This window comes from Saccopteryx bilineata, chromosome 1 (assembly GCF_036850765.1).
Source record: "Saccopteryx bilineata isolate mSacBil1 chromosome 1, mSacBil1_pri_phased_curated, whole genome shotgun sequence".
Taxonomy (NCBI): Eukaryota; Metazoa; Chordata; class Mammalia; order Chiroptera; family Emballonuridae; genus Saccopteryx; species Saccopteryx bilineata.
The window spans coordinates 390,083,529-390,107,644 of NC_089490.1; the positions used below are offsets into that span (position 1 = coordinate 390,083,529).

The 24,116-nt window shown below is 47.9% G+C and overlaps 1 protein-coding gene across 37 annotated transcripts in view; it reads left to right on the forward strand.

The window, feature by feature from the left end:
* MADD (MAP kinase activating death domain) overlaps positions 1 to 24,116 on the forward strand; it is a 43,572-nt gene that overhangs the window by 9,006 nt on the left and 10,450 nt on the right. For 6 of the 37 annotated variants that reach the window (XM_066251466.1, XM_066251463.1, XM_066251487.1 and 3 more), the window contains exons 7-30: positions 228 to 308; positions 1,811 to 1,989; positions 2,340 to 2,575; positions 2,740 to 2,896; positions 4,315 to 4,418; positions 4,510 to 4,700; positions 5,078 to 5,331; positions 5,584 to 5,723; positions 6,932 to 7,033; positions 8,337 to 8,396; positions 8,762 to 8,864; positions 9,228 to 9,414; positions 9,517 to 9,667; positions 10,004 to 10,210; positions 11,801 to 11,854; positions 12,998 to 13,098; positions 13,646 to 13,729; positions 14,015 to 14,173; positions 18,661 to 18,769; positions 19,050 to 19,112; positions 19,333 to 19,453; positions 19,552 to 19,657; positions 20,730 to 20,840; positions 22,442 to 22,549. In XM_066251466.1, coding sequence (XP_066107563.1) covers positions 228 to 308; positions 1,811 to 1,989; positions 2,340 to 2,575; positions 2,740 to 2,896; positions 4,315 to 4,418; positions 4,510 to 4,700; positions 5,078 to 5,331; positions 5,584 to 5,723; positions 6,932 to 7,033; positions 8,337 to 8,396; positions 8,762 to 8,864; positions 9,228 to 9,414; positions 9,517 to 9,667; positions 10,004 to 10,210; positions 11,801 to 11,854; positions 12,998 to 13,098; positions 13,646 to 13,729; positions 14,015 to 14,173; positions 18,661 to 18,769; positions 19,050 to 19,112; positions 19,333 to 19,453; positions 19,552 to 19,657; positions 20,730 to 20,840; positions 22,442 to 22,549 — 3,168 coding nt within the window. The remainder of the gene's footprint in view (positions 1 to 227; positions 309 to 1,810; positions 1,990 to 2,339; positions 2,576 to 2,739; positions 2,897 to 4,314; positions 4,419 to 4,509; positions 4,701 to 5,077; positions 5,332 to 5,583; positions 5,724 to 6,931; positions 7,034 to 8,336; positions 8,397 to 8,761; positions 8,865 to 9,227; positions 9,415 to 9,516; positions 9,668 to 10,003; positions 10,211 to 11,800; positions 11,855 to 12,997; positions 13,099 to 13,645; positions 13,730 to 14,014; positions 14,174 to 18,660; positions 18,770 to 19,049; positions 19,113 to 19,332; positions 19,454 to 19,551; positions 19,658 to 20,729; positions 20,841 to 22,441; positions 22,550 to 24,116) is intronic. The other 31 variants (XM_066251467.1, XM_066251488.1, XM_066251468.1 and 28 more) reach the window with 20 other exon arrangements.

Consider the following 24,116-nt stretch of genomic DNA (forward strand, 5'->3'; position numbering starts at 1 on the left):
AAGCATGTGTATGTATGTAGCTCATATCTGTTGGCATGTCACGTATATATGATAATATTGTAAATACAACTACCTGTTCTTTTTACTTACCCTTATATAAGAAATGGTTTTTAATTGGATTTATTGAGGTGACATGGGTTAATAAAGTTACAGAGGTCTCAGGTGTACCATTCCATCACACGTCATCTGTACACTAAGCAGTCATTCTAAGGTCTTCTCTGGTGCAGGTGATTGCCCCCACCAATGCAGACGTGCTACCTGTCCTGCCAGAACCAGAATCACTGGAGCTGAAGAAACATTTGAAGCAGGTAAGTGAAGAAGGGAGAAAGGGAGGGAGCAGAGCTGAGGCAGGACTGCTGTAGGCAGACAGCTGCGTGGGGAGCCAGCTTCCTCTCAGACTTCCGTAAGCAGTAAGCAGTCGTCACCTTGGGTGGGCTTAGGAGGGGGTGTAGCACATTCCTGGGCAGCAGGGGGAATCTCAAAGAGGGCTTTTCAGACTCCTTCTAATTAACGTCTACCCTCCCACCTTCTGATGCTTATCACGCTGTAGAAAAGGGCTCTTTACTTTCAGTTTCTTGCCACCCTTTACTTTCAGTTTCTTGACACTTCTGCTATTTTTTATGGCCTTGGATTGTCTCTCAGTCTTGTAAAGAGGGAGTTAGGGCGATCTGGCTTTTTAAATGTTTTCCTCTTAAATCGATCCCTAGGTCCCTATAGAATCCTTTCTCCCAAAATTCCTTTCTTTGCATAATCCCTTAAATGCATTTTTCATTAATTAACTTTCTTCTTCTCTTGCATGCTGAGCACAGTATCTGAAGGTAAAACCTGGCAAGGCCCCATCCCTCTGCTGCTGTATGTGTGATAGAGGACCACCAGTAGATAGCTCTGTCTCTGTAGGAATCCCTTCTCTCCTTCAAAGGGTCTTCAGGAGTCTGTCTCCAGTTGTTGTCTCAGTTGCTTAGCAATACCTCTGGATCAACCACTGGTCTGATCTGTGGTCTGGTAGTTGAAAACCACTGCTCTATGATACTTGCTTGGATTGAAATGGATCATTTTGTATCATCCCTCTTACTTGCTTCACCTCTGCTGATGTAATATGATGCCTTGTTACTGCAGTCCAGTGAAGGCTGCAAGTTCAGAAAGCTCTTTAGCTGTATTCCTGTGCTGTGTTTTCATCCTTGATGATTGCTGTAGTATGGCTAATGAAACAGAGAGGTCAATGTGCGGAATTGGACTTTAAATGTCTGTAGGAGCTAAGGAACAGGGCTTGTTGATCCTGTATTCCTACCTCTGCTGCTCAAAGTGGAGTCCACGGACCAGCAGCACTAGCCTCGCCTGGGCTTGGCAGCAGTACGGAATCACCCCAGACCTATTGAACTGGAATCTGCATTTTAACAGTATCCCCAGTTGAAATCTGTGCTCATTAACATTTAAGAAGCTCGCTGATCTAGACCAGGGGTTTCAAACTGCCCCATGGAGTCTCTCAGGGGTTGGTTTAGGTTGCCAGTACCAGATACATGAAGCTCTAGCTTCCTTATGTCTTTCAAAGAAGCTGAAGTTACAATTGTTTATATTTCCACATAGATTTCAATTGAAAAACAAGATTTCACGGCTAAAGTAAATTTGAAAACTGTTGTCCTGAATTCGATCAAGTTGCCTTGAGCCGAATATCTGTGTAATTCACCTTAGTTCTAAAGGTTAAAATATTTGGATTCTTATATGTCAAAGATGGAGGCTCTTTCCCAGGAGATGAGATTGTCTAGCTCTCCAGGATTCTGCCTTCAGTGAGGAATTTCTTGCTGTTCCACAGGCCCTGGCCAGCATGAGTCTCAACACCCAGCCAATCCTCAACCTGGAAAAATTCCACGAGGGCCAGGAGATCCCCCTTCTTTTGGGAAGGCCTTCCAATGACCTGCAGTCCACACCTTCCACTGAATTCAACCCCCTCATCTATGGCAATGACGTGGATTCTGTGGATGTCGCAACCAGGTACTGACCAAGCTGATCAGACAATCACGAGCTCTTAAATCGTCTCTCCTTACACAGAGACTACTTCCCTGAGCCAGTGTTTCCTTGTATATAAAATATGTGTAACATTGGGTTATATGTATGTACTACCTTAGTAAGAGCAAAGGGAAGAAATAGTTCACCCTACAGTAAGGCATTTTAAGCCTTGAATGAAGAAGAGGACTGATACTTCTTTAAAATAATCTCTCTGCTTGATGTTAGAAGCCTATGGAGCCAGCGGCTTTGGGAGGTGGTCTGAGGCTTTGGCTTGTAGGAATGGTCAGTCTGCTGGGCGTGGAACTCGGATTATCTCGCCTCCCTTTCTTCCCCAGAGTGGCCATGGTCCGTTTCTTCAACTCCCCCAACGTGCTGCAGGGCTTTCAGATGCACACGCGCACCCTGCGCCTGTTCCCTCGGCCGGTGGTCGCTTTCCAAGCCGGCTCCTTTCTAGCCTCGCGTCCCCGGCAGACTCCTTTTGCCGAGAAGCTGGCCAGGACTCAGGCTGTGGAGTACTTTGGGGAATGGATCCTTAACCCTACCAACTACGCCTTTCAGCGAATTCACAACAGTGAGTGCCCCTGCCCTCTGCGCTGCCCCGCCTTCGGCCTTTGTCCCTTCTGATGGCTCTTCCCTTCGCTTTTCCCTGCGCTTTCCTTTTCTACTTTGCTTTTACATTTTACCTGCTCCCCCCCCCTCCTGTTGCTTATTCTGTTCCTTTTCCTCTTTGGGTAGACATGTTTGACCCGGCCCTCATTGGTGACAAGCCGAAGTGGTACGCTCATCAGCTGCAGCCCATCCACTACCGCGTGTATGACAGCAACTCCCAGCTGGCAGAGGCGCTGAGTGTGCCGCCGGAGCGTGACTCCGACTCTGACCCTACCGATGACAGGTGAGTGGTCCTGGGTGGCAGCAAAACAGTCCGCTAAGGCCGAGAGGTTTCACCAGCCCTCTGTAACACAGTGGCAAAAGCTCACAGAAGTTACACATCAGCATTTGAAACCTTGGATCAGGGGTCCGCAAACTATGGCCCGTGGGCCACATGAAGCCCCCTGAGGCTATTTATCCGGCCCCCGCCGCACTTCCGGAAGGGGCACCTCTTTCATTGGTGGTCAGTGAGAGGAGCACAGTGACCATCTCATTAGCCAAAAGCAGGCCCATAGTTCCCAAACTGGTCAGTTTGTTGATTTAAATTTACTTGTTCTTTATTTTAAATATTGTATTTGTTCCCGTTTTTTTTTTTTTACTTTAAAATAAGATATGTGCAGTGTGCATAGGGATTTGTTCATAGTTTTTTTTATAGTCCAGCCCTCCAACGGTCTGAGGGACAGTGAACTGGCCCCCTGTGTAAAAAGTTTGGGGACCACTGCCTTGGATTATATTCTGTTTTTTTGTTTGTTTGTTTGTTTTTACAGAGACAGAGAGTCAGAGAGAGGGATAGATAGGGACAGACAGACAGGAATGGAGAGAGATGAGAAGCATCAATCATCAGTTTTTTGTTTCGCAGTGCAACACCTTAGTTGTTTATTGATTGCTTTCTCATATGTGCCTTGACCATGGGCCTTCAGCAGACAGAGTAACCCCTTGCTCGAGCCAGCGACCTTGGGTCCAAGTTGGTGAGCTTTGCTCAAACCAGATTAGCCTGCGCTCAAGCTGGCGACCTCGGGGTCTCGAACCTGGGTCTTCCGCATCCCAGTCCGACGCGCTATCCACTGCGCCACTGCCTGGTCAGGCAGATTATATTTTGGTTGCTTGTTTTGTGTTAGCTTCTTTATTTTATCTTGTTCCCCGGCCTTACATTAAGGGTGCTCCTCTGCATTTTTCCTAGTGCCGATGGCCGATGGCCGGTTCTTTTCCCTTCAGCTTCTTTCTGCTTTTTTTTTCCCCCGCTTGTTTTTGTTTTTTGTTTTTTTATTCAGTGAGAGGAGAGGAGGCAGAGAAACAGACTCCCACATGCGCCTGGACTGGGATCCTCCCGGCAAACCCACTAGGGGGCGATGCTCTGTCCATCTGGGCTGTTGCTCCGTTGCTCAGCAACCAAGCTCTTCTTAGCACCTGAGGCAGATGCCATGGCACCATCCTCAATGCCCAGGGCCAACTTGCTCCGATCGAGCTATAGCTGCAGAAGGGGACGAGAGAGAGAGAGAAGGGGAGAGGGAGTGGTGGAGAAGCAGATGGGTGCACCTCCTGTGTGCACTGACTGGGAATTGAACCCAGGACATCCACACGCCAGGTCAATGCTCTACCACTGAACCAACCGGCCAGGGCCTTCTTTCTGCCTTATTTGATTTGTGTGTTCTCCTTCTGCAGTGGCAGTGATAGCATGGATTATGATGACTCAAGCTCTTCTTACTCCTCCCTTGGTGACTTCGTTAGTGAAATGATGAAGTGTGACATCAACGGTGATACTCCTAGTAAGTGTCCTTGGGGGGCTTGGCCAGCCGTGGGCCAGCTTGGGGTTCTGGGACGGTGTGGTCTGCACCTGCCGCCCTTGGGTGTTGGCAGATGTGGATCCTCTGACACATGCGGCCCTGGGGGACGCCAGTGAGGTGGAGATCGATGAGCTGCAGAGCCAGAAGGACGCGGAGGAGCCCAGGCCTGACAGCGAGAACTCGCAGGAGAACCTGCCGCCACGCTCGAGCTCCAGCACCACCGCCAGCAGTAGCCCCAGCACCGTCATCCATGGGGCCGGCTCCGTACGTGAGCTCCTGTTGGGGGGCTGGGTGTGGGCTGCTGGCAGTGGCCTCACCTCTATGAAGAAAGCTGGGATGAAGCTCTTTAATTTGCTACTTTCTCCACAGTCTTCCTGTCTCCTCTCCGTAGGTCCTATAGCTTGGAGCCTATAAGATAGTTTTGACCGCAGAAGAAGGTCATTGGCCTTTGTTCAGGGATTAGCTAAGATTCCCCCTTGTGTAGTTTGTGGGGACAGAGAACAGAGATGCCACAGAGATCTTTTCTCTCACGTTCCTTAGGATAGGAATTGGACAGGCTTGGCGTGGCCCTGCCAAACTGAGAATGTGGGAAGGCATCACTGGGCACCAGGTGACTGCTTTCCATGTAATGTGGCCTGTAGGAACCTGCTGACTCCGCAGAGACGGACAACCAGGCAGCAGTAGGCGCCTCCAAGCCCCTTCCTCCCGGGCCTCCCAGCACTGGCAAATCGAACGCGGACAGGCGTCAGGCAGAACCTGGAGAGGGGCCAGTGCACCGGCGAGCCTGTGACAGTCCCTACTTCGAGCCTCAATATAGCTTCCCCCCTGAGGAAGATGATGATGACCAGGGGGAAAGTTACACTCCCCGATTCAGCCAACATGGCAGCGGCCATCGGTGAGAGCCTGGGGGCGCCTCGTAGCTGGGTGACTGAAGGACCTCATTGCAGCAGAGCCTGGGCGAGGGTTAGTCAGGAGGTCTGAGAAGTTGGGATGCCTGCGTGGTCCTGCCATCCCCCGAGGACAATGCTTTGATCTGGGCACTTAGGAATTGTGGGAAGGGAACGGTGACTGCAGTGTATCCTCAGGCCCACACGCGCAAGATTAGGGTCCCCTGCCTGGGGCTCATAGGTGCCACTGTGCATTCAAGGGCTCAAAAGCTGCTGCGGCCCAACAGCTTGAAACTGGCAAGCGACTCGGACGCAGAGTCAGACTCTCGGGCGAGCTCTCCCACCTCCACCGTCTCCAACAACAGCACCGAGGGCTTCGGCGGCATCATGTCTTTCGCCAGTAAGTGCTCAGCTCTCTCGCCTCTCCTGTTTCTCTCCGCGAGGGCCTGGCCGCGACAGATGCCGCTCAGAACTTCAGCTCTGGGCCTGGGTTGGCGTTACCAAGTCCCAGTTCAGGTCACTCGGTGATACTCCGGAAGGTGTATTCAGGGGAGGTCAGTCAAGTACAGGGACAGATTAATCATTATCTTTATACCTGAAGGCTTCAGTCTATGTCAAGTAAGATAGTAGGTCAACTGAAAAATAACATATATATATATATATATTTATTTATTTATTTGTATTTTTCTGAAGTTGGGAATGGGGAGGCAGTCAGACAGACTCCCACATGTACCCGACCGGGATCCACCTGGCACACCCACCAGGGGGCGATGCTCTGCCCATCTGGGGCATTGCTCTGTTGCAACCAGAGCCACTCTAGCACCTGAGGCAGAGGCCATGGAGCCATCCTCAGTGCCTGGGGCCAACTTTGCTCCAATGGAGCCTTGGCTGCGGGAAGGGAAGAGAGAGACAGAGAGGAAAGAGAGGGGGAAGAGAAGAGAAGCAGATGGGCGCTTCTCCTGTGTGCCCTGGCTGGGAATTGAACCCAGGACTCCTGCACGCCAGGCCGACACTCTACCACTGAGCCAACCAGCCAGGGCCACCAATATTTTATTAAAAAGGATACCCTTGTATGTGTATTTTGTGGAAATACTCTTGTTAGATATCTAGTATCTTCTTTATCTGGTGAAGGACTTTTTCCTGAACATGCTTTAAAATCTATATGAGGTTGACTTTTATGCATGGAGAATATTTCCAGAAATGAGGGGTGGTGTCAGTTAAAGGTTGAAGACAGACTCGGGACCAGAGAAGGCCAACATAGGAGACAATTGTGACTGGGTTTTTTTTTTCAGAAGCTGGAAAGGGACAGAACCAACTTTAGACCAGAAGCTCACTGACTGCCGGCTTTTGTGCCAAATTAACCGTAGATGAGAGACTTGCATATTATCATGGGAGGCAGTCAGAGCAAGTTGTTACTGGGTTCTGAGCAATCTTGGCGGTGGCCCCTTTGTTTGCCCTGAGTTAGACGTGGCCCTTTCTAAGATAGGTCGGGGCACTGGGGTTACATTTGGAAAGAAGGAAGGTGACGACGATGACTTAGTCATCAGAGTGGAATGCTTTGATTCTCTATCCCCCTAACTCATTGCTCTCATGCCCTCCCCTCGATAGGCAGCCTGTATCGGAACCACAGTACAAGCTTCAGTCTCTCCAACCTCACGCTGCCCACCAAAGGTGCCCGGGAGAAGACCACGCCCTTCCCCAGTCTGAAAGGTAAGTGCAGCTCTGCTTTTGCCAAGCCAGGATGCTCTGAGAAACATTTTAGCCTACGAGTGCTGGTCAGGAGCCCCGTGCCTGATGACTCGTTGGATCTGGTTGTCGCCTCCCCTGTCGCTTTCCATGCTTTCACTGCACATCACGGGCTCTTGCTGGGTGTCAGGTGGAAACTGTCTTCTTTGTAGCTAAAGAGGAGGCCCTGTTATGTCATTGAGGATAAGGCAACTGTGGGATTACTGCTGCTCCCGGGGGAAACTTTGTCAGAGGTACGCAAGTAACGTAGGGATGATCCAGCGCTACCAGTCACCAGCCAGGTTCCGACAGTCTGAACTCGGGACGAACTCCATCCCAAAGAGAGTCCCCACCAGGGGCTTGTTGTGAAGAGCCTGGCACTGTTTGTTTATTTTATGTTTTGAGTTTGGCAGTGTTTATAGAGTCAAAAAACCTCTTACTTTGGCTTCATGTCAACGGAGGGCCTGCGAGTGGGCCAGGTGATATTGGTTGGCTTCTGGGGGCCGTTGAGATCTTATTTGATTTTCATCTCTGACAAGTCAAGGGACTCTTCTGAATTTACTCTAACTTTTGTGTCCTCTGGATATTGCGCTGAAATATTTAATCGTGGTAGAAAGCACGGAGAGAAGCAGCTCCGTGTATTTTTTTTTTTTTTACCTGATATCTCTTCCCAGTGATTAAAAATATCAGAAACCTAAGGAGTGTTTTTGGCAGGGGACCTAGCTGGCTGGGCACAGGACCCCGGAGCTAGTGGTGCAGGGCAGTGAGGAGCACTGAGGAGTGACTTTGCTGTGGCTTGCGGGCTAGGGGTGGAAGGTGGCCAGCGGCAGCGGACAGCTGGAGCGCTCTCATTGCATGCTGACGCTTCCCCTCATCTGCTGCTCTGTCACCCCGCCACCTTCAGCCTCACGCCTCCACCCCACCTCCCATGACAGCATCTGCCAGACGGGTCTCTCCCCTCTGCGCACCGCAGGCCCTCTGGACCCTGTGCCAGATGTTTCATGAACAGTGTCCCTCTCCCATGCATGTGCCTGTTTAGTTCCCAAAGGCTCCTTATGTCACTCACCTGGCCCCTGGCTTTGAGAGGCCACAGTCTTAGGGATGGTCTTTCCTAGAGCCTTGGTTGTCTCCTGGTCACTTGCCTTCCAGCTCGGAGGTGCCCGAGAACCCAGGTTATGCGCACTAAGCTTTGGGAGAACGCTCGGCTTACCTGACTTACCGCTCCATCGAGGGTTGTAGGGGTTGTGGTATCGTGGCACGCCTACTAATTATGTATTTTGTGTCCCAGTATTTGGGCTAAATACTCTAATGGAGATTGTTACTGAAGCCGGCCCCGGGAGTGGTGAAGGTGGGTCTTGCCCGTGAGCTGTGCATGATCTTTTTTCTCCTAGCATCTCCTGTGCCTGCCCGAGGGCCATCCTCCTCCTGGAGCAAGCAGCGTCACCCGCTGACCTGCCTTGCCCGTGCCTCGCCCCCGCGATGCCCGTGCTTGCCCCTGGGGCGTGCTGCTGGTGCATGTGGAGTGGTCTGAGCCTCCACCCCCACTTCCTCCATGTTGCCGTGGCTGGTCTGCACCCCTGTGTGCTGCCCTGGGGCTGACCTCACCCAGCCCTGCTGGGGAACGGGTGTGGAACCTAGCCCCCCGGGGCTCTGCTGACCCGAGCTGCTGGGCTGCGGCGGTGACGGCTCTCCTCCCTTCCTTCCTGGCTGTAGGAAACAGGAGGGCCTTGGTGGACCAGAAGTCGTCTGTCATTAAACACAGTCCAACAGTGAAGAGGGAACCGCCGTCGCCCCAGGGTCGGTCCAGCAATTCTAGGTAACACATGGCAGAGCTGTTTTACAAGTTCTTGGAGAGAGGTAGTGATTCCCGTACCAAACGTTACAGACACTCAGGAGTGGGAGAGAAACTCTCGGCTGGGTATCAGTCCTTGCCAGGGCCCCTGCTCCGGCTCGGTCCCCACGCACCCGTACTAGCTCCTGGCACCCAGGAGAGCGAGGCAGCAGTGTTGGGTACTTGGGTGAACCAGGCTCCCCGCAGAGATGGGGGGTTGCAGAAGACGCAGACATTCGGACACCTGGCCCGGTGTTTGGCCCCTGGAGGCAGACGCCGAGGCTGGCGGAAGGGGGGTGGCTCTGCAGAGGAGCTGCTGACTGCAGAAGCGGCGTGTGGCACCCACAGCGAGAACCAGCAGTTCCTGAAGGAGGTGGTGCACAGCGTGCTGGACGGCCAGGGCGTGGGCTGGCTCAACATGAAGAAGGTGCGGCGGCTGCTGGAGAGCGAGCAGCTGCGGGTCTTCGTCCTGAGCAAGCTGAACCGCACGGTGCCGTCGGAGGACGATGCCCGGCAGGACGTCATCCCGGACGTGGTCGGTGTTCGGGGGTGGGCGTGGGCGCCAACCGGGAAGCAGGGGGGTGGGGGTACGCCAAAGGCGGTTTGGCCAACTCTAGCCCCCGGGTTACTGTTGCAGGAGATCAGTCGAAAGGTGTACAAGGGAATGTTAGACCTGCTCAAGTGCACGGTGCTCAGTCTGGAGCAGTCCTATGCCCACGCTGGCCTGGGCGGCATGGCCAGCATCTTCGGGCTCCTGGAGATCGCTCAGACCCACTACTACAGCAAAGGTGGGGATCGTGCTGGGGGCGGGGGGCGGGGGGCAGCGTGCCGCCCACAACCTCCCACTCGTCTCCAGAGAAAATGAGCTGTTCCCCTGACAGATTTCTCAGAGCCAAGCTGTTGCCCTCAAGCTTTGGGTTTTTTTTTTTTTTTTATCTAGTGCATGTTCACGTGTGGTCTGTATCTTTCTGTCCTACAAAATAAGATGTCAGTTTATCTTTCCTTGCATTTCTTCCATTCCACATCCTCCTGACTCTTGGTTCTCCCACCTCATTTCCATACCCTTGATTCTCTCACTCACTGTCTTCTTTTTGGCCTCTTCTTACATTCAGTCTTTTCCTCAGAGCCAGACAAGCGGAAGAGAAGTCCAACAGAGAGTATAAACGCCCCAGTTGGGAAGGATCCTGGCCTGGCCGGTCGGGGGGACCCGAAAGCTATGGCACAGCTGAGAGTTCCCCAGCTGGGGCCCCGGGCGCCAAGTGCTACAGGAAAGGGTCCTAAGGAACCGGACACCAGAAGTTTAAAGGAAGAGAATTTTGTAGCATCTATTGGTATGTGTCACTGTATTTGGTGCGCTGGAGGGGTTTTGGCTTCTTAAATATCCCTCCCTCTTTCCAGTTCATCCAGAGTCCTGCCTTTCTCTCTCCCCATGCTTTGCTTTCTAGAGAAGGAGAGAGATCTGTGTCCGTTTCTGATGGTTCTTTATACTTCTCTATCCCTCATGCTTCATCTACAGCCATCCCTGCCCGCCTCTTACCATGGAAGTTTTTTGGGGGTGGGGTCAGGGTAGCTCACCACGGGGAGTCTGAGCTGTGCTCCTGGTCTCTTCTTCTTTTCACATCTGGAGGTCTTCACGAAGTGGGGAGGCCACGTGAGCTCCTGGAAGCTATAAGGACGTTTATAGATGCAGCATTAGGCTATAGAATTATGATCATCTGGGTCTATAAAGCCAGTTTCCTCCCATCCAGCCATTATATTGCCCTCAAATTTGCTCCTCTGGAGTATGTCTGGCAACCCCATTTTCCTGGGTTCTGGACCTCACGGAATAGATTCCTGAGTCATCTTTTCTTCAAAACTTTCCTTACTGGACTTGATTGAGAGCTTGTTTACATTGACCTTGAGTCATCCAGTTTGTGTCTTTCTCTTTCTGGCTGTAGGTCCCCAGGTAGTATGCTTCGAACTGACGCCTCTTTGCCACAATCAGTAGCAGTTACTTTATGTTCTCATAAATGATAGCGAGGTTTAGGGGCATTATGCTTCTCTAACCAGCAAAATATTGTCCTAGAGGCAATCAGCCCTGCCTCTCTCCTGCCTAAGTGATGTTCTAGGAAAAGCATTGACCTGTCCTCAACTAGGAATGTGACTTTGGGCAAATCACTTCCCCTCTCAGGGTCTCTGTCGCCTTATCTGGAAAACGAGGGGACTGGACTAAGTTCTGCCAGGAAGAGTCTCTGTGATTGCTATGCTCTCTTCTTGACCCCTGCGAGATGCTGTTCATGACATTTAATATTCTCTGTTACCTCTCCTGGATGTCCAAGTAATTGGCCAACAGTGGGTCTCTGATTAGGACAGGCACTGATTCTGAGGGTGAGTCAGGTTTTTTGATAGCAATAAGGAGAGATGCCGGCTGCCTGCCTGAGTGGCCTCTGTCTAGGTCAGTGAATCAGCTATGTGCTCATGCTTCTGAAAACCAACCCTTGGGGCTTCTTGAGGTGATCATCTGCCTTCTCTGGAATCTTTAAAACTTGCCTTCGCCCTGCCATTTTGGCAGAGAGAGTGTGGTGCGGCGGGAGTCGCACGGCCCTGAGGGACGGCTCCAGCCTCTTTAGGATCAGTGTCCTTTGCCAGAACCGAGGCCCTCGATTAAAGGCTCTTCAGGCTGTCACATTCTGCCACACTGAGGCCAGGGTTCGAAATTTGGAGTCTTCATTTCATGAGTTGGGAGGAAGACGTTAGATCTCTCGGTTTTTAGCCCCCCCCCCAAATGAAAATCTCTTTTTTTTTTTTTTTTTTTTTTGTCTCTTGAATTGTAATCTTGTACGTGAGAGTGAATCAACTTGGGTGGGTTGGTTTCCATTTCGTCTGTCTGACCAGCCTCTGACTCTGTCTGTCTTTCTCTCCTTACATTGCGTCTGGGGTAGAATTGTGGAACAAGCACCAGGAAGTGAAAAAGCAAAAAGCTATGGAAAAACAGAGTAAGGAACAAATGCCCCTTCCTGTTCCCAAGTCTCCCATACCTGCCAACTCCCCAGGCCCAGTCGGGGCAGGCTCCCTTTGTCAGCCCCACCCCAAATTTGCTCTAGGGGGGTATTTGGAGTGAAAGCAGGTAGGAGGTATGTGACTCATAGGTACGTGGCTTGCAGGCTGCTTCTCCCCCCCCCCCCTCCCGCAGTCAGGCTGTAATTGAGGCGTCTACTGAGTCAAATCCCTTAGAACGTGGTCCTCTATTGCTTCCGAGTCGGTGAGGAGACCCCTGGCCTATTTCAGTGCCCCTCATTGGCTGATGGCTCCCTCACCGTTAGAAGGCCTGTGGGCACAGTTGGCAGAGATGGTTGCTGTCCCTCCGTGTTGAGTCTGTAGCTTCCCTACTCTCTCTGGTGGCTTGCCTAGGCACGCTTTCTTGCTTTCTGTCATTCTGTCCTTCTGCCATATCATTGTGGGTGGGTGGGGGAAAGGGGAGTGGTTTCTTTTTCAAATGTGGAATTGTAGGGTGGGGGTAAGCGGCGTCCATGGAAACGGCCGGTGTTTCTTAAAGATTTTATTTATTTATTATAGAGAAGGTGGGGGGAGGAGCAGGAAGCATCAACTCCCATATGTGCCTTGACCAGGCAAGCCCAGGGTTTTGAACTGGCAACCTCAGCATTTCCAGGTTGACGCTTTACCCACTGCGCCACCACAGGTCAGGCTGGCCGGTGTTTCTTTATCTCGCTGGGCCTCGCCTTTTCTGGCTCCTTTAGACACACTTGTTTGGGGAGCACTGAGCGACCCGGACCCTCAAAGGGTTTCAGGCACCGGTGAAGCTCTGACTCCGAGTGCAGTGGAGTGCGGTTTAGACAGTTGTTTGTGGAGCGTTCCTGTTTTAGGGTGATGTGCTCAGGATTTTCTCAGGTTGAGAAGATGGCTGCAGAACTCCTTGAGACCAGGTCTCATTTTTCCTACTTGGTTCTTAAGGCATCTGGAGACTACTTCTTTCAGTGGGGCCAGAGGTGGGGCAGCCCCTGGAGAGGTGACTGGGACACGCTGAGCGGGTCTGGGCCCAGGCCTGCGGCTGTCCCACTCCCTTCGCAGCCTGCCCCCAGCCTTTGCGTGCTAAGTGACAGAAGTCTTCCCCTACCCAGGGCCTGAAGGACTCAAACCCGCCTTTGACCTTGGTGAGACAGAGGAAAAAAGGTCTCAGATCAGTGCAGATAGTGGTGTGAGCCTGACATCTGGTTCCCAGGTTTGTGACAACCTTGTTGATAATTGTGAGTGTTAAATGTGTTATCTCAGAATACTTAAGTTACAACAACAATAAGAAGAAACCATGAAACAACATAGATACTCAATAGTAGTAGGGGAATGATGAAATAAATATAGTATATCCATGTAATACAATATTAGTATCCATTAACTATATTTTTTAAAATTTAGTGACATAGGGAAATATTGGCAAAACTACATTGATTCCAATTTTATTTTTAAAATGTATATAGAAAAGACCGAAAGGAAATGTACTAAAGACTTAACAGTCGTTAATGTAAGTGGGGGGTGGGGGTGGGGGGTGTGGCTTCTGTTTCCTTACCCTTTCATGTATTTTGTTAGTGAGCATGCTTCTCTAGTGTTTATTCTTGTTCTTATTATGTAAAGTCATATGTATTCTGTATTCAGAAAAGAGTAATAATAGAAGGATGGGGTGGGGAGAAAAGAAGACACAGTGCTGCTTAGGGACACCGAGAGTGGCTGGACGCCCCTCCCCGCCGTGTCTGAGTCCCTGTGTCTCGTTTCAGAGGACTGATGCAGACTCCATCATCGGTGTGAGTCCAGCCGTTATGATCCGAAGCTCCAGCCAGGATTCTGAAGTTAGCACCGTGGTAGGGGAACACCACACTGGCCTCTGGGTGGGCGGGGTGTGGGCTCCACCAGGGACCGCTTTCTGCTCTGGAGGCTGTGCTCGGCCTCAGGCCAGCTGGGCTCTCTGGTGCGGGCCTGTACCTGTCCTAGTCTTTGTGCACTGAGATTTCACCTGAGGCAGCTCGTCATTTAAGAAGGTCCTTGCAGAGGCTGTGGCGCACCTTTGACGTGACGGCAGTGAGCACGCACAGCTTGGCCTTCCTGGGACTGGGGAGTTATCCCTCACTACCTTTTTTCCATTCCAGGTGAGCAATAGTTCCGGAGAGACCCTGGGAGCAGACAGCGACTTGAGCAGCAATGCAGGTGATGGGCCAGGTGGCGAGGGAAGCACGCATTTGACAAGCTCTCGGGGCACTTTGTCTGATAGTGAAATTGAGACCAACTCTGCCACCAGCACCATCTTTGTAAGCTTTGTTTACTAACAAAAAGACACTGTTTTTTAATGGGGGGGAGTAGTAAGGAATGGAGAGCCTCATGTATTTGGCTTTAAACAAAATGTTTCCTTAGGCTTTTTTAGCAGTCACTTGACTCCGTGATCTGAGGCTTTTAGAACCCTCTCCTGACTCATTGATGAGTTAGGGCCCCATCCGGTCTGACAAGGGCCCCAGCCCTGTGTAGCAGTAACTCCCATGTTGAAAATAGACAAAGCAATACCTTTGTGGAAATGTCAGGGCACATAGAGCCCCATCTAGTACCAGTCTACCTAGTTCTGTGGACTAGTCTAGTTTTATTCTGGTCACTACTCTATTAACATAGCACTTTCAAAAAGCGTTTTTTTCTTTTTTCTTTTAATATATTCAAATATATATATATATATATATATATATATATATATATATATATATATATGGTCTACTGGAAAGTTCTCTCCGTGTTTGGAATAAAACAAAATACAAATTTTTCTTACTGTCAATAAACTTTATTAAATAATATAATTGCCATTATTATTAATGATTTCTTGCCAGCGTGAGGGCAATTTGTATATCCCTTTTTTTTTTTTTGTATATCCCATTTTTGAAAAATGTTTTATCTTTTGATGCGAAAAATTGAACCAGTGCTTGTTTGATATCTTCTTCATTTTTGAATTTTTTGCCCTTCAAAAAATTTTGTAAGGACAAAAATAAGTAATAGTCAGAGGGTGCTAAGTCCGGGGAATATGGGGGATGCGACAGACATGCTTCTGTAGCATTTCTTCCTTGTTGAAATTCGTAAAAATTACAGTGGCGTAAATGAACTTTATCAGTAGCCATGGGTACACTATCGCTTCACACATAAGACTAACGTGAATCAACTTTGTTTTAATTTGCTACGTCAGTATGTATACATTAAGTGATAAAAATAGAGAGGCACTCATGCGCCAAATAAACATGTGCTTACGTGTCGAAACTTGTGATAGAAACGGACAGAACTTTCCGGTAGACCATATATATATATATATATATATATATATATATATATATAAAATTATATATATTTATTTATTTATTTATTTATTCTTTACAGAGACAGAGAGTCAGAGAGTGGAATATACAGGGACTAACAGACAGGAACGGAGAGATGAGAAGCATCAATCATTAGTTTTTCGTTGCGCATTGCAACACCTTAATTGTTCATTAAGGCCTTCTCATACGTGCCTTGACCGTGGGCCTTCAGCAGACCGAGTAACCCCTTGCTCTAGCCAGTGACCTTGGGCTCAAGCTGGTGAGCTTTTGCTCAAATCAGATGAACCCTCGCTCAAGCTGGTGACCTCAGTGTCTCGAACCTGGGTCCTCGGCATCCCAGTCCGGTGCTCTATCCACTGCGTCACTGCCCAGTCAGGCCAAATATATTTTTTTAATTGATTGACTTTAGAGAGTCAGAGAGAGGGAGAGAGAGAGAGAAAAGGAAGCATTCACTTGTTGTTTCACTTAGTGGTGTGTTCATGGACTGCTTCCCGTGTGTGCCCTGACCGGAGACTGAACCCGCACCTTTGGTGTTCCCGGATGACGCTCTTAACTGACTGAGCCACCCTGCCAGGACTGACATAGCATTTCTTTTAGCATATTCCTAGCAGTTATTTGAAGTTTTTATTCATTAATAAACATTTATTAAGTGGTTTACTAAATGCCAGATTCCCTACTGAAGAAACAGGTAAACAAGGCTTCTCATTCTCAAGAGATTTACAGTTTGGCGTATCGCTATGACTGATCTCTTATGACAGGTGAGGGGAATGGTGCCTTAGGGAAAAGAAGAACTTGCCCTAGATCACACACATCAGTGATTAGTTGGAATTAAATTAATTCTTTTAGCCTGACTGGTGGTAGCTCGGTAGATAGAGCATCGACTTGTGACTCTGAGGTCCCAGGTTTGAAACCCCAAGGTTGCCGGCTTGAGTAAGGGGCCACTGACTGAGCTGGAGCCACCACGAGCCCCCTAGTCAAGGCACGTATGAGAAGCAATCAGTGAACAACTGCAGTGACAGAACTACAAGTTGATGCTTCTCATCTCCTTTCCTGTCTTTCTCTCTCGCTCTCCTCTCACAACCATACATACATACCTACATACATAAATTCCTTTAGCCTTTGCCTTTGGACCAGGCGTGGCCAACAGTTTTTGCCCCCGGGCCAGATTAGAAAGAAAACTTTTTTCAAGGGCCAGATGAAATATTAAAATTAAAAAATGTTAAATACAAAAACGATTCATTTAAATAAACAAAATTTTATTATGTAATTTGTATATGAATAAATGTAAGTAATTTAGTACAAATTAACAAAAAAACTAATGTGACGTTGAGGCACTTTGCATCGCCTATTATTTTTTTTTTTTTAATATCTGGCTCTATACTTGTAGTAGCTATTCTTAACACAGCCTCCAAATGTAAATCATTCAATCTTGATCTTGTACTTTTATTTAGACTCATTAAAGAAAAAGTTTGTTCACAAATATAAATTGAGCTGAAGATTACTAAATATTCCTTGGGAAGTTTTTTAAAATTTCTATATTTTCCATTATTAAATTACTTATAAAAATTGTACAGACAAGTACAAAAGTTATAAATCTTTATAATGGAATTTTTTAAAAAAATAAAGTATGGCAAATCCATTCAGCCAATTATTGGAAGTTAACCCTAGCTTAGTCACACGTGGAATTCTTTTCCGCGTATCACTATCTTCTTAAATATCTTGATATCCAAAGACACTTCCTCTTCTGATTAGCTGAAATTTTAACTTTCATTGTTGTACAATGGTTAGATATCGTAGTTTATGTATAATGATTTAAAAGTACCACTTATTTCATTTCCACAGTGTGTCATGTGGAGATATTAAAAATTTAATCGCGGGCCGCATAAACTCATTACACGGGCCGGATCCGGCCCGCGGGCCGTATATTGACCATGCCTGCTTCAGACGCACTGCTTTTCAGTATATACATGCTACTTTAGGCAGCCAGCGTTGAGCACTCGGATACACTTGCCTTTTGATCGCCGAGAGTGGATACCCTCTGCAGGAGCTCATAGGTTCTTTGGTGTGTGGGGAGAATGGAAATGAAATTTAAAAGAAATCAATTATTTAACACTGGTGATCACTCCCACTCCCAGGGTCTTCTGTATGTGCTTCTGACAGAGCAAGTGACATCCCAGAGTGAACATAAGGAATAGATTCTAGAGTCAGCAGAGCCATTCAGGTTAATGGACCTTAATTCTTCCTGAGTTTAAACAGACCATTTTCATAAGAGTATTTGAAATCCTTCTAGTGCGCTGACATTCTGGAGGTGGGGAAAGATGTTATAGAGGAGCAGTCTTGCGGGAAGCCATTCAGCTGTGTGCTGTCCGTCTCTCCTGGCACCTTCCTGGGACAAATTCTTACTTGTCCTGTGCCATTTGGCAAGGGCTTTCGTACAGTTGAGTTGCTGAGGGCAGTTATCTAAATTTCTTGGCTCAGAAAAAGGCTGCTTTAGCAGGAAGTAAATTAGGTTAAGTTAGTATATGGTTCATTGAACAAAGAATTGGGCTGTGAACCAGGAGACTGGCACTTAGATATTGCCTGATAACCTTTGTTCGGTGCTTCTCTGTTTATGCTGTTGTGTGCTTTGTGAAACAGGCACGAAACCTGCCTCTTACCCAGTTAAAAATCTTTTAGAATGAATAAAAAGTCTAATATCGCAGAAGCGGCAGATATTTCTGAGGAGGTAGGAAAGAGGAAATTAACATTTATTAAAATACCAGCCTTGTGCTAGGCACTGTTGTGCTTTATATGCATGTTCTGATTTAATTCCTGGGAGGTAAGTCATATGACCTTCCTTGACCTGTGGTGGCACAGTGGATAAAGCGTCGACCTGGAATGCTGAGGTTGCCGGTTCAAAACCCTGGGCTTGCCCGGTCAAGGCACATATGGGAGTCAAAGCTGCTTCCTGCTCCTCCCCCCTTCTCTCTCTCTCTCTCTCTCAAATGAATAAATAAATAAAAATAATATGACCTTCCTTTTTCCAGGTGGAAAATGAGACTCAGAGAAGCTAAGTTTCATGCCCAAGGTCACGCAGCTAGTAAGAGGCAGGGCTGTGAACCTTGGCTGCTCTGACTTCAAACCCAGTATTCTTTCTACTGCAGCATGTTGCTGCAGAGAGTTTGCCTAATTTTCTCAGTTTTTAGAGCAGAGTCTTGTAGAGACTAAAGAGTAAAAAAAAGATAAGTCAAAATGAAAACGTGATTGCCTGTTGTAAGAGGCAGAAAGCAGGACTGTCAGATTGACTTCTGGTCAGATCCCTGAGGCCAGCAGAGCAGCAGGGCAGGGCTAGTGGAATAGATGTTGTCCTTGACGGTGATCAGTGTGGGAGCCTCGTAATGAGCTGCTTGGTTTGCTTTGCCCCCTTCCCTGGCACCTTGGGTGGCTGACCCGTTACCTGTTCTCTGTAGGGCAAAGCCCACAGCATGAAGCCAGGCACGAAGGAGAAGCCGGTGGGCAGCCCAGTTCGCTCTTCCGAAGACATGAGCCAGCGCGTCTATCTCTACGAGGGACTCCTAGGTGAGGAACAGCCCAGGAAGGTCCCTCGCACCGGGAGAAAGCTGCACTCAGCGGGGAAGGGGTGGCACTGAACAAGCGGCTACTTGGCTTTTTGCTGACCTTAATGCTGATGTTAGAAGGCGTTTTCATGTCGGGAGCAGGTGGCTTACTGGGTCTGGAAGAAGCAGTCAGTGAAAACTTTCCAGAAGAGACTGGATTTCGGTATTAATCAATAGTCTCTCTCTGTCTTCCTTTCTTTCCTTTCTTGCTACCATGGTCCTTCCTGCTTGCAAACTGGCAGGAAGGGACAAAGGATCGATGTGGGACCAGTTAGAGGATGCCGCTATGGAGACCTTTTCTATAAGTAACTGCCTTTCGTTGTGTGCTGTGTTCGACCCTCCTCCTCGGGAGGGGCTGGGCCTCATTTGGAGGCAGCTGGGCTGTGGATCTGGGGGGAGAGGCTTAGGTTTCCTGTGCCGTGGAATTTGTAACGCCTTTCTTTTATCTGAAATTTACTCTATTTTGGTTGCCAGCTCTAGTCTTCAGATGTTATATAAGCCCCTAAAAAACTCTCTTCTACACAGGCAAAGAGCGGTCTACCTTATGGGACCAGATGCAGTTCTGGGAAGATGCGTTCTTAGATGCCGTGATGTTGGAGCGAGAAGGGATGGGTATGGACCAGGGTCCCCAGGAAATGATAGACAGGTATGAGCCTTAGGAAACCCTTGGGAACATTCAGCCTTTTCCCAGTTTGTCTGTGGTCTCCCCTGTGAGGGCTGACTTGCCCCTGGTCTGCTGCACAGGTACCTATCGTTGGGAGAACATGACCGGAAGCGCCTGGAGGACGATGAAGATCGTTTGCTGGCCACAGTTTTGCACAACCTCATCTCCTATATGCTGCTCATGAAGGTAGTGTCAGTTTTGCTCACTTAGGTCCAGCTGCTGCTGCTGCTGCTGGAAGGACAGGCCTCACTCCTATCACCTAAATCCTGGGGCTGCTGAGCAGCTGACAGGCATCTTACCCCAGGGCTCTCTTTCTGCCGGAAAGGCTGAAGCCTTGGGAGCTCACATTTGTTTATTTTGAGTTTTAAATGGGCTTCCTTTGCCTAAGTAGTTTTAGGATTCCAGTAGAGCTTCCCACAGAATACAATGAATTTTTAAAAATAATGTTTTTAAGCAGTAGGTTCTAAAAACTTTAGAAGGGATGCTCAGAATTCACTGGTGAGCACGGGCCCTTTATCTTAGAATTTCCCGTAGATATAGAAAGAGTCACCTATTACAGAAGTGACGGTAGGTTCTGGTTTGACTTGGCTGCAGTTGGTGTTTATAGCTGTGGGAGAAGTATGTTACCAGGTAGAAGGGCTGTGCTCTGAAGGGGACTGAGTGGTCACAGGAGCTGTTTTGACCTCGAGACCCCAGGTTTCTCCTCCCATTCTCCCGGCCTCTCTAAACAAAGGGAGTAGTTGGTCAAGTGCAGAGAAAGCCCCACTGCAGGCCCTCTTGGTTTGTTTCATTTCTGTTGGGAGGCTCACTCTACTGTGTTGAACTCCGGGGGCTCCAGTTAGCTCTGGTTGGGAAAGAGTGTCGACCTCAAATAGACACCTTTGCCTATAAGTGAGTGCACAGTGTTGCTACTCGAAGTTATTGTTTGTGAGTTATACCCTGAGGAACCACAGGGGCTTTTAGGCACCTTTTCGGGGTGAATGTTAGGGTATTAGTTGGGGATAGGGAGGAAACGTCCCCTTGGGCCCCAGTCACGTAAACCAGGTCTGCTCTGAGAGCCACGTTCCTTCAGAAGCCACCTCTAGACAGAAGCAGGGTTTTTCCGGCAGAACACACAGTGGGGCGTTTCTCTCATACTTAGTGATGTGGACTTTTAGAAATAAATGTCTCAGGCAGTAGGACACTCACTTGTGCACCCCCTCTGCCTCCGCTGGGAGGAGAGCAGACCCCTTGCTGAGACCCTCCTCTGGCTCTCCAGGTGAACAAGAATGACATCCGAAAGAAGGTGAGGCGGCTGATGGGAAAGTCCCATGTTGGGCTTGTGTACAGCCAGCAGATCAATGAAGTCCTCGATCAGCTGGCACACCTGGTAAGCACATCCCGGCCGTCCCCTGGGCTCCCTTCCGCACTGTCAGCCTCTCGGTGTGGGCCCTGGGGCCGATGGCAGAGGCTTCCCCACTGCCGTTTCTAGGCTTGTCTATTTTCCAAATCCCCAGTTCTGAAAGTAGGGCTTTTACTCTAGAGGAGCCTTAGCCCCTCTGTTCCGTGGTGAGATCCTTTGTACCCAAGCTATGCAAGTACGGCCAGTTAATGTGTGGTCTGTGGACCCCTGAGGATCCGCAAGGTGAAAACTATCTTCATAGTGATACTAACATTGCATTTGCCTTTTTCACTGGCTGACATTTGTACTGACGGTGGCTAAAACCACTGGTGGGGTAATACTGAAGACAGTCGGCTCCAAACCGTGCTAGTGGCCACCCGAGTCCTCACCCCCGTGCATTCCCAGTTAAAAGCACAAAAACAGAACACTCAGTTTCACTGGTGAATGTCCCTGATGAAGCAGTTAAAAATCATTAATTCTATGACATCTGATCCTTGATATATCTTTGTAATATTCTATGTGACAAAGTGAGAAATTTACACGAAGCATTTCTACTGCAAACCAAAATAGGATTGTTTCAAGGAAAAAGTAGTTGTGCCAGTTTGAGTTGCGAGGTAAATTGAAGCATTGTTCATGGGACATCACTTTTATTTGGAAATATGACTAACAGACTATGGTAATTCAGAGTTGGGTATTCAGCAGACTTGAACTTTTAGCTTCCTGATATTTAAAGTCTTTTCCAATGTGACTGGTGATATTAATAAATGTGATTTAAAAAAAAATTTTATGTAATGTGTCAACATTTAGAAGGTCTGCATAACTTGATGAACCAGTATTTTCCAAATGACTAATGTGTGATGTTACAAATTCAAGTCTAGGTAAAAGAGCCACTCAGAATGTAAGGCAGAGAAATGGATTTTAATGTAACAAAGCACAAAACGATCAGGATGTGTTTTCAGCTTCCACTTTACAACTAATTTTTAGAAACTGCTACTTCTGGGTTAGTATCAAAGAAAAATATGAGTATTTATCTGGAAAGGCTATTAAAATAGTCCTCCCGTTTCTTGATGTGTGTCTTTGAGGCCAGGTGTCCCTCTGTGTACCTTAACCGAAGCAATATGTCACACAGACTGAATGCAGACGCGGAGGTGAGGATCGGCCACTTTTATTAAGCCAGGCTTTAAAGAGATTTGCAAAAATATAAAACAATGCCATTCTTCTGATTTTTTTAGTTTGGAGAAATATAGTTATTTTACCAAAAATGTTATATTACTATGCAGTGGATTTATTATTAGTGAATTAACTCATTACTTTTAAATGAATTAAACATTAAAAAAAAATTTTAGTTCTTATTTCTAGTACAGTGAATATCTATAAATGTGACATACATAAATATAAACTTTTGGGGGTTGTCAATGATTTTTAAGGTATATAGGAGTTTGAGAACACCTCCCTGGTGGCCAACGGCCAGCAGCTAGCACGATGCTAAGAAAGGTGATAAGAATTTAATTGCTGAATTGGGATTCTTGGCCCAGAGCGCTCTGTGAGAGAGAGGTATGGATGTCCCCAAACGATCTCTCTTTCCTCAGAACGGCCGTGACCTTTCCATCCGGTCCAGTGGTAGCCGGCACATGAGGAAGCAGACGTTTGTGGTACACGCAGGGACAGACACAAATGGAGATATCTTTTTTATGGAGGTAGGTGCTGGCCATGCTGAGGGCCCAAAGGGACATTTCAGAGTCACAAGGAGCTCCTAGAACTGATGCCAGGATATGTTCCCATTTATCTCATTCATCTTCACAATCTATTTATCACTAAATTGTCAGGCTCTTAGGCAAATAATTGATTTTTTCCCATCATTCCTTTAATAAATATTTCTATAATAGATGATATAGTCACATTGTCTGTAAGTCAGAACAACATAAAGTGATATATACATTGGGAAGCCTTGGTCTCATTCTTATCCCCATCCACCTTTCCCCTTTCTCTGAAATGACCACTTTTATTAGTTTACTTTGTATCTTCCAATTTTTTAATGCAAACACAGTAAAATTTGAACATAATTTTTTTCTGCTTTTTCCAAGTGGGAGGAGGGGAGATACACAGATGCCTGCATGCACCCAACCGGGATCCATGCAGCAACCCCCGTCTGGGGCCGATGCTCTGCCCTTCTGAGGCCATGCTCACAACCAAGCTATTTTTAGCACCTGAGGCAGAGGCTCCATGGAGCCCTCCTCAGCACCCAGGGCCAGTGCATTTGAACCAACTGACCCATGGCTGTGGGAGGGGAAGAGTAAGAGAGAGAGAGAGAGAGAGGGGTAGGGGAGAGGTGGAGAAGCAAGTGGTTATCTCTCCTATGTGCCCTGACCGGGAATCTAACCTGGGACTTCCATACACTGGGCCGACGCTCTACCATGGAGTCAACCAGCCAGGACCTGAACATGAAATTTTTTTTTTCTCCTTTCTTAGTACATCTCATCCACTGTTCTGTACCCTGTTTATTTCATTGAACATATCCTGGAGCTCTTCAGCATCAGTAAAGAGAAGAGCCTTCTCATTTGTTTTCCAGCTGCATAGTATTCCACGGAGTGGCTGTGCCATAGTTTATTTACCCCGTCAGCATGTATGCGTCCTTGCTTTCCTCCCAGTGTGTGCTGCCGCTGGTCGTCTGCTATGACTGATGCTGTGTCTGCGCCCTCTCATACACGTGCAGGTTACCTGAGAACTCCCAGAAGCGGGGCTGCTGGGGCAAAGGGAAAATGCTTTGACAGTTTTGGTTGCTATGACCCTGAACATATAATAGTCCCCCTCCCACTTTGCCTGTCATTTTATTTTTTAAAGAAATTTGCCCTATGGGATATCTCACATTCTAGACTTTTTTTTGCAGCTTCGTGTTAGCATGTTTCTCTATTACATGGCTTTCTTATAAGTTGGTTGTTCAATCTAGAGGTTTGAACATTTTCAGATTCAATATTTTTGCAAGAATACTTCCTGGGTGGCACTGTATATTTCCTGTTGCCTCACATGGTTGTCTGTCCTGGTGGTCAGTGGGTTCAGATGTGGGCAGCCTGATCTGTCCACTGTGAAGTTCCTCAATGGTTTCTCTCATCTTGCTTGTGGGTTTTTTTGCCATGTAAAATTTTTTTACTTTTTTTTTTTTTTTTTTTTACAGGGACAGAGAGAGGGATAGACAGGGACAGACAGACAGGAACGGAGAGAGAAGAGAAGCATCAATCATCAGTTTTTCCTTGCAACACCTTAGTT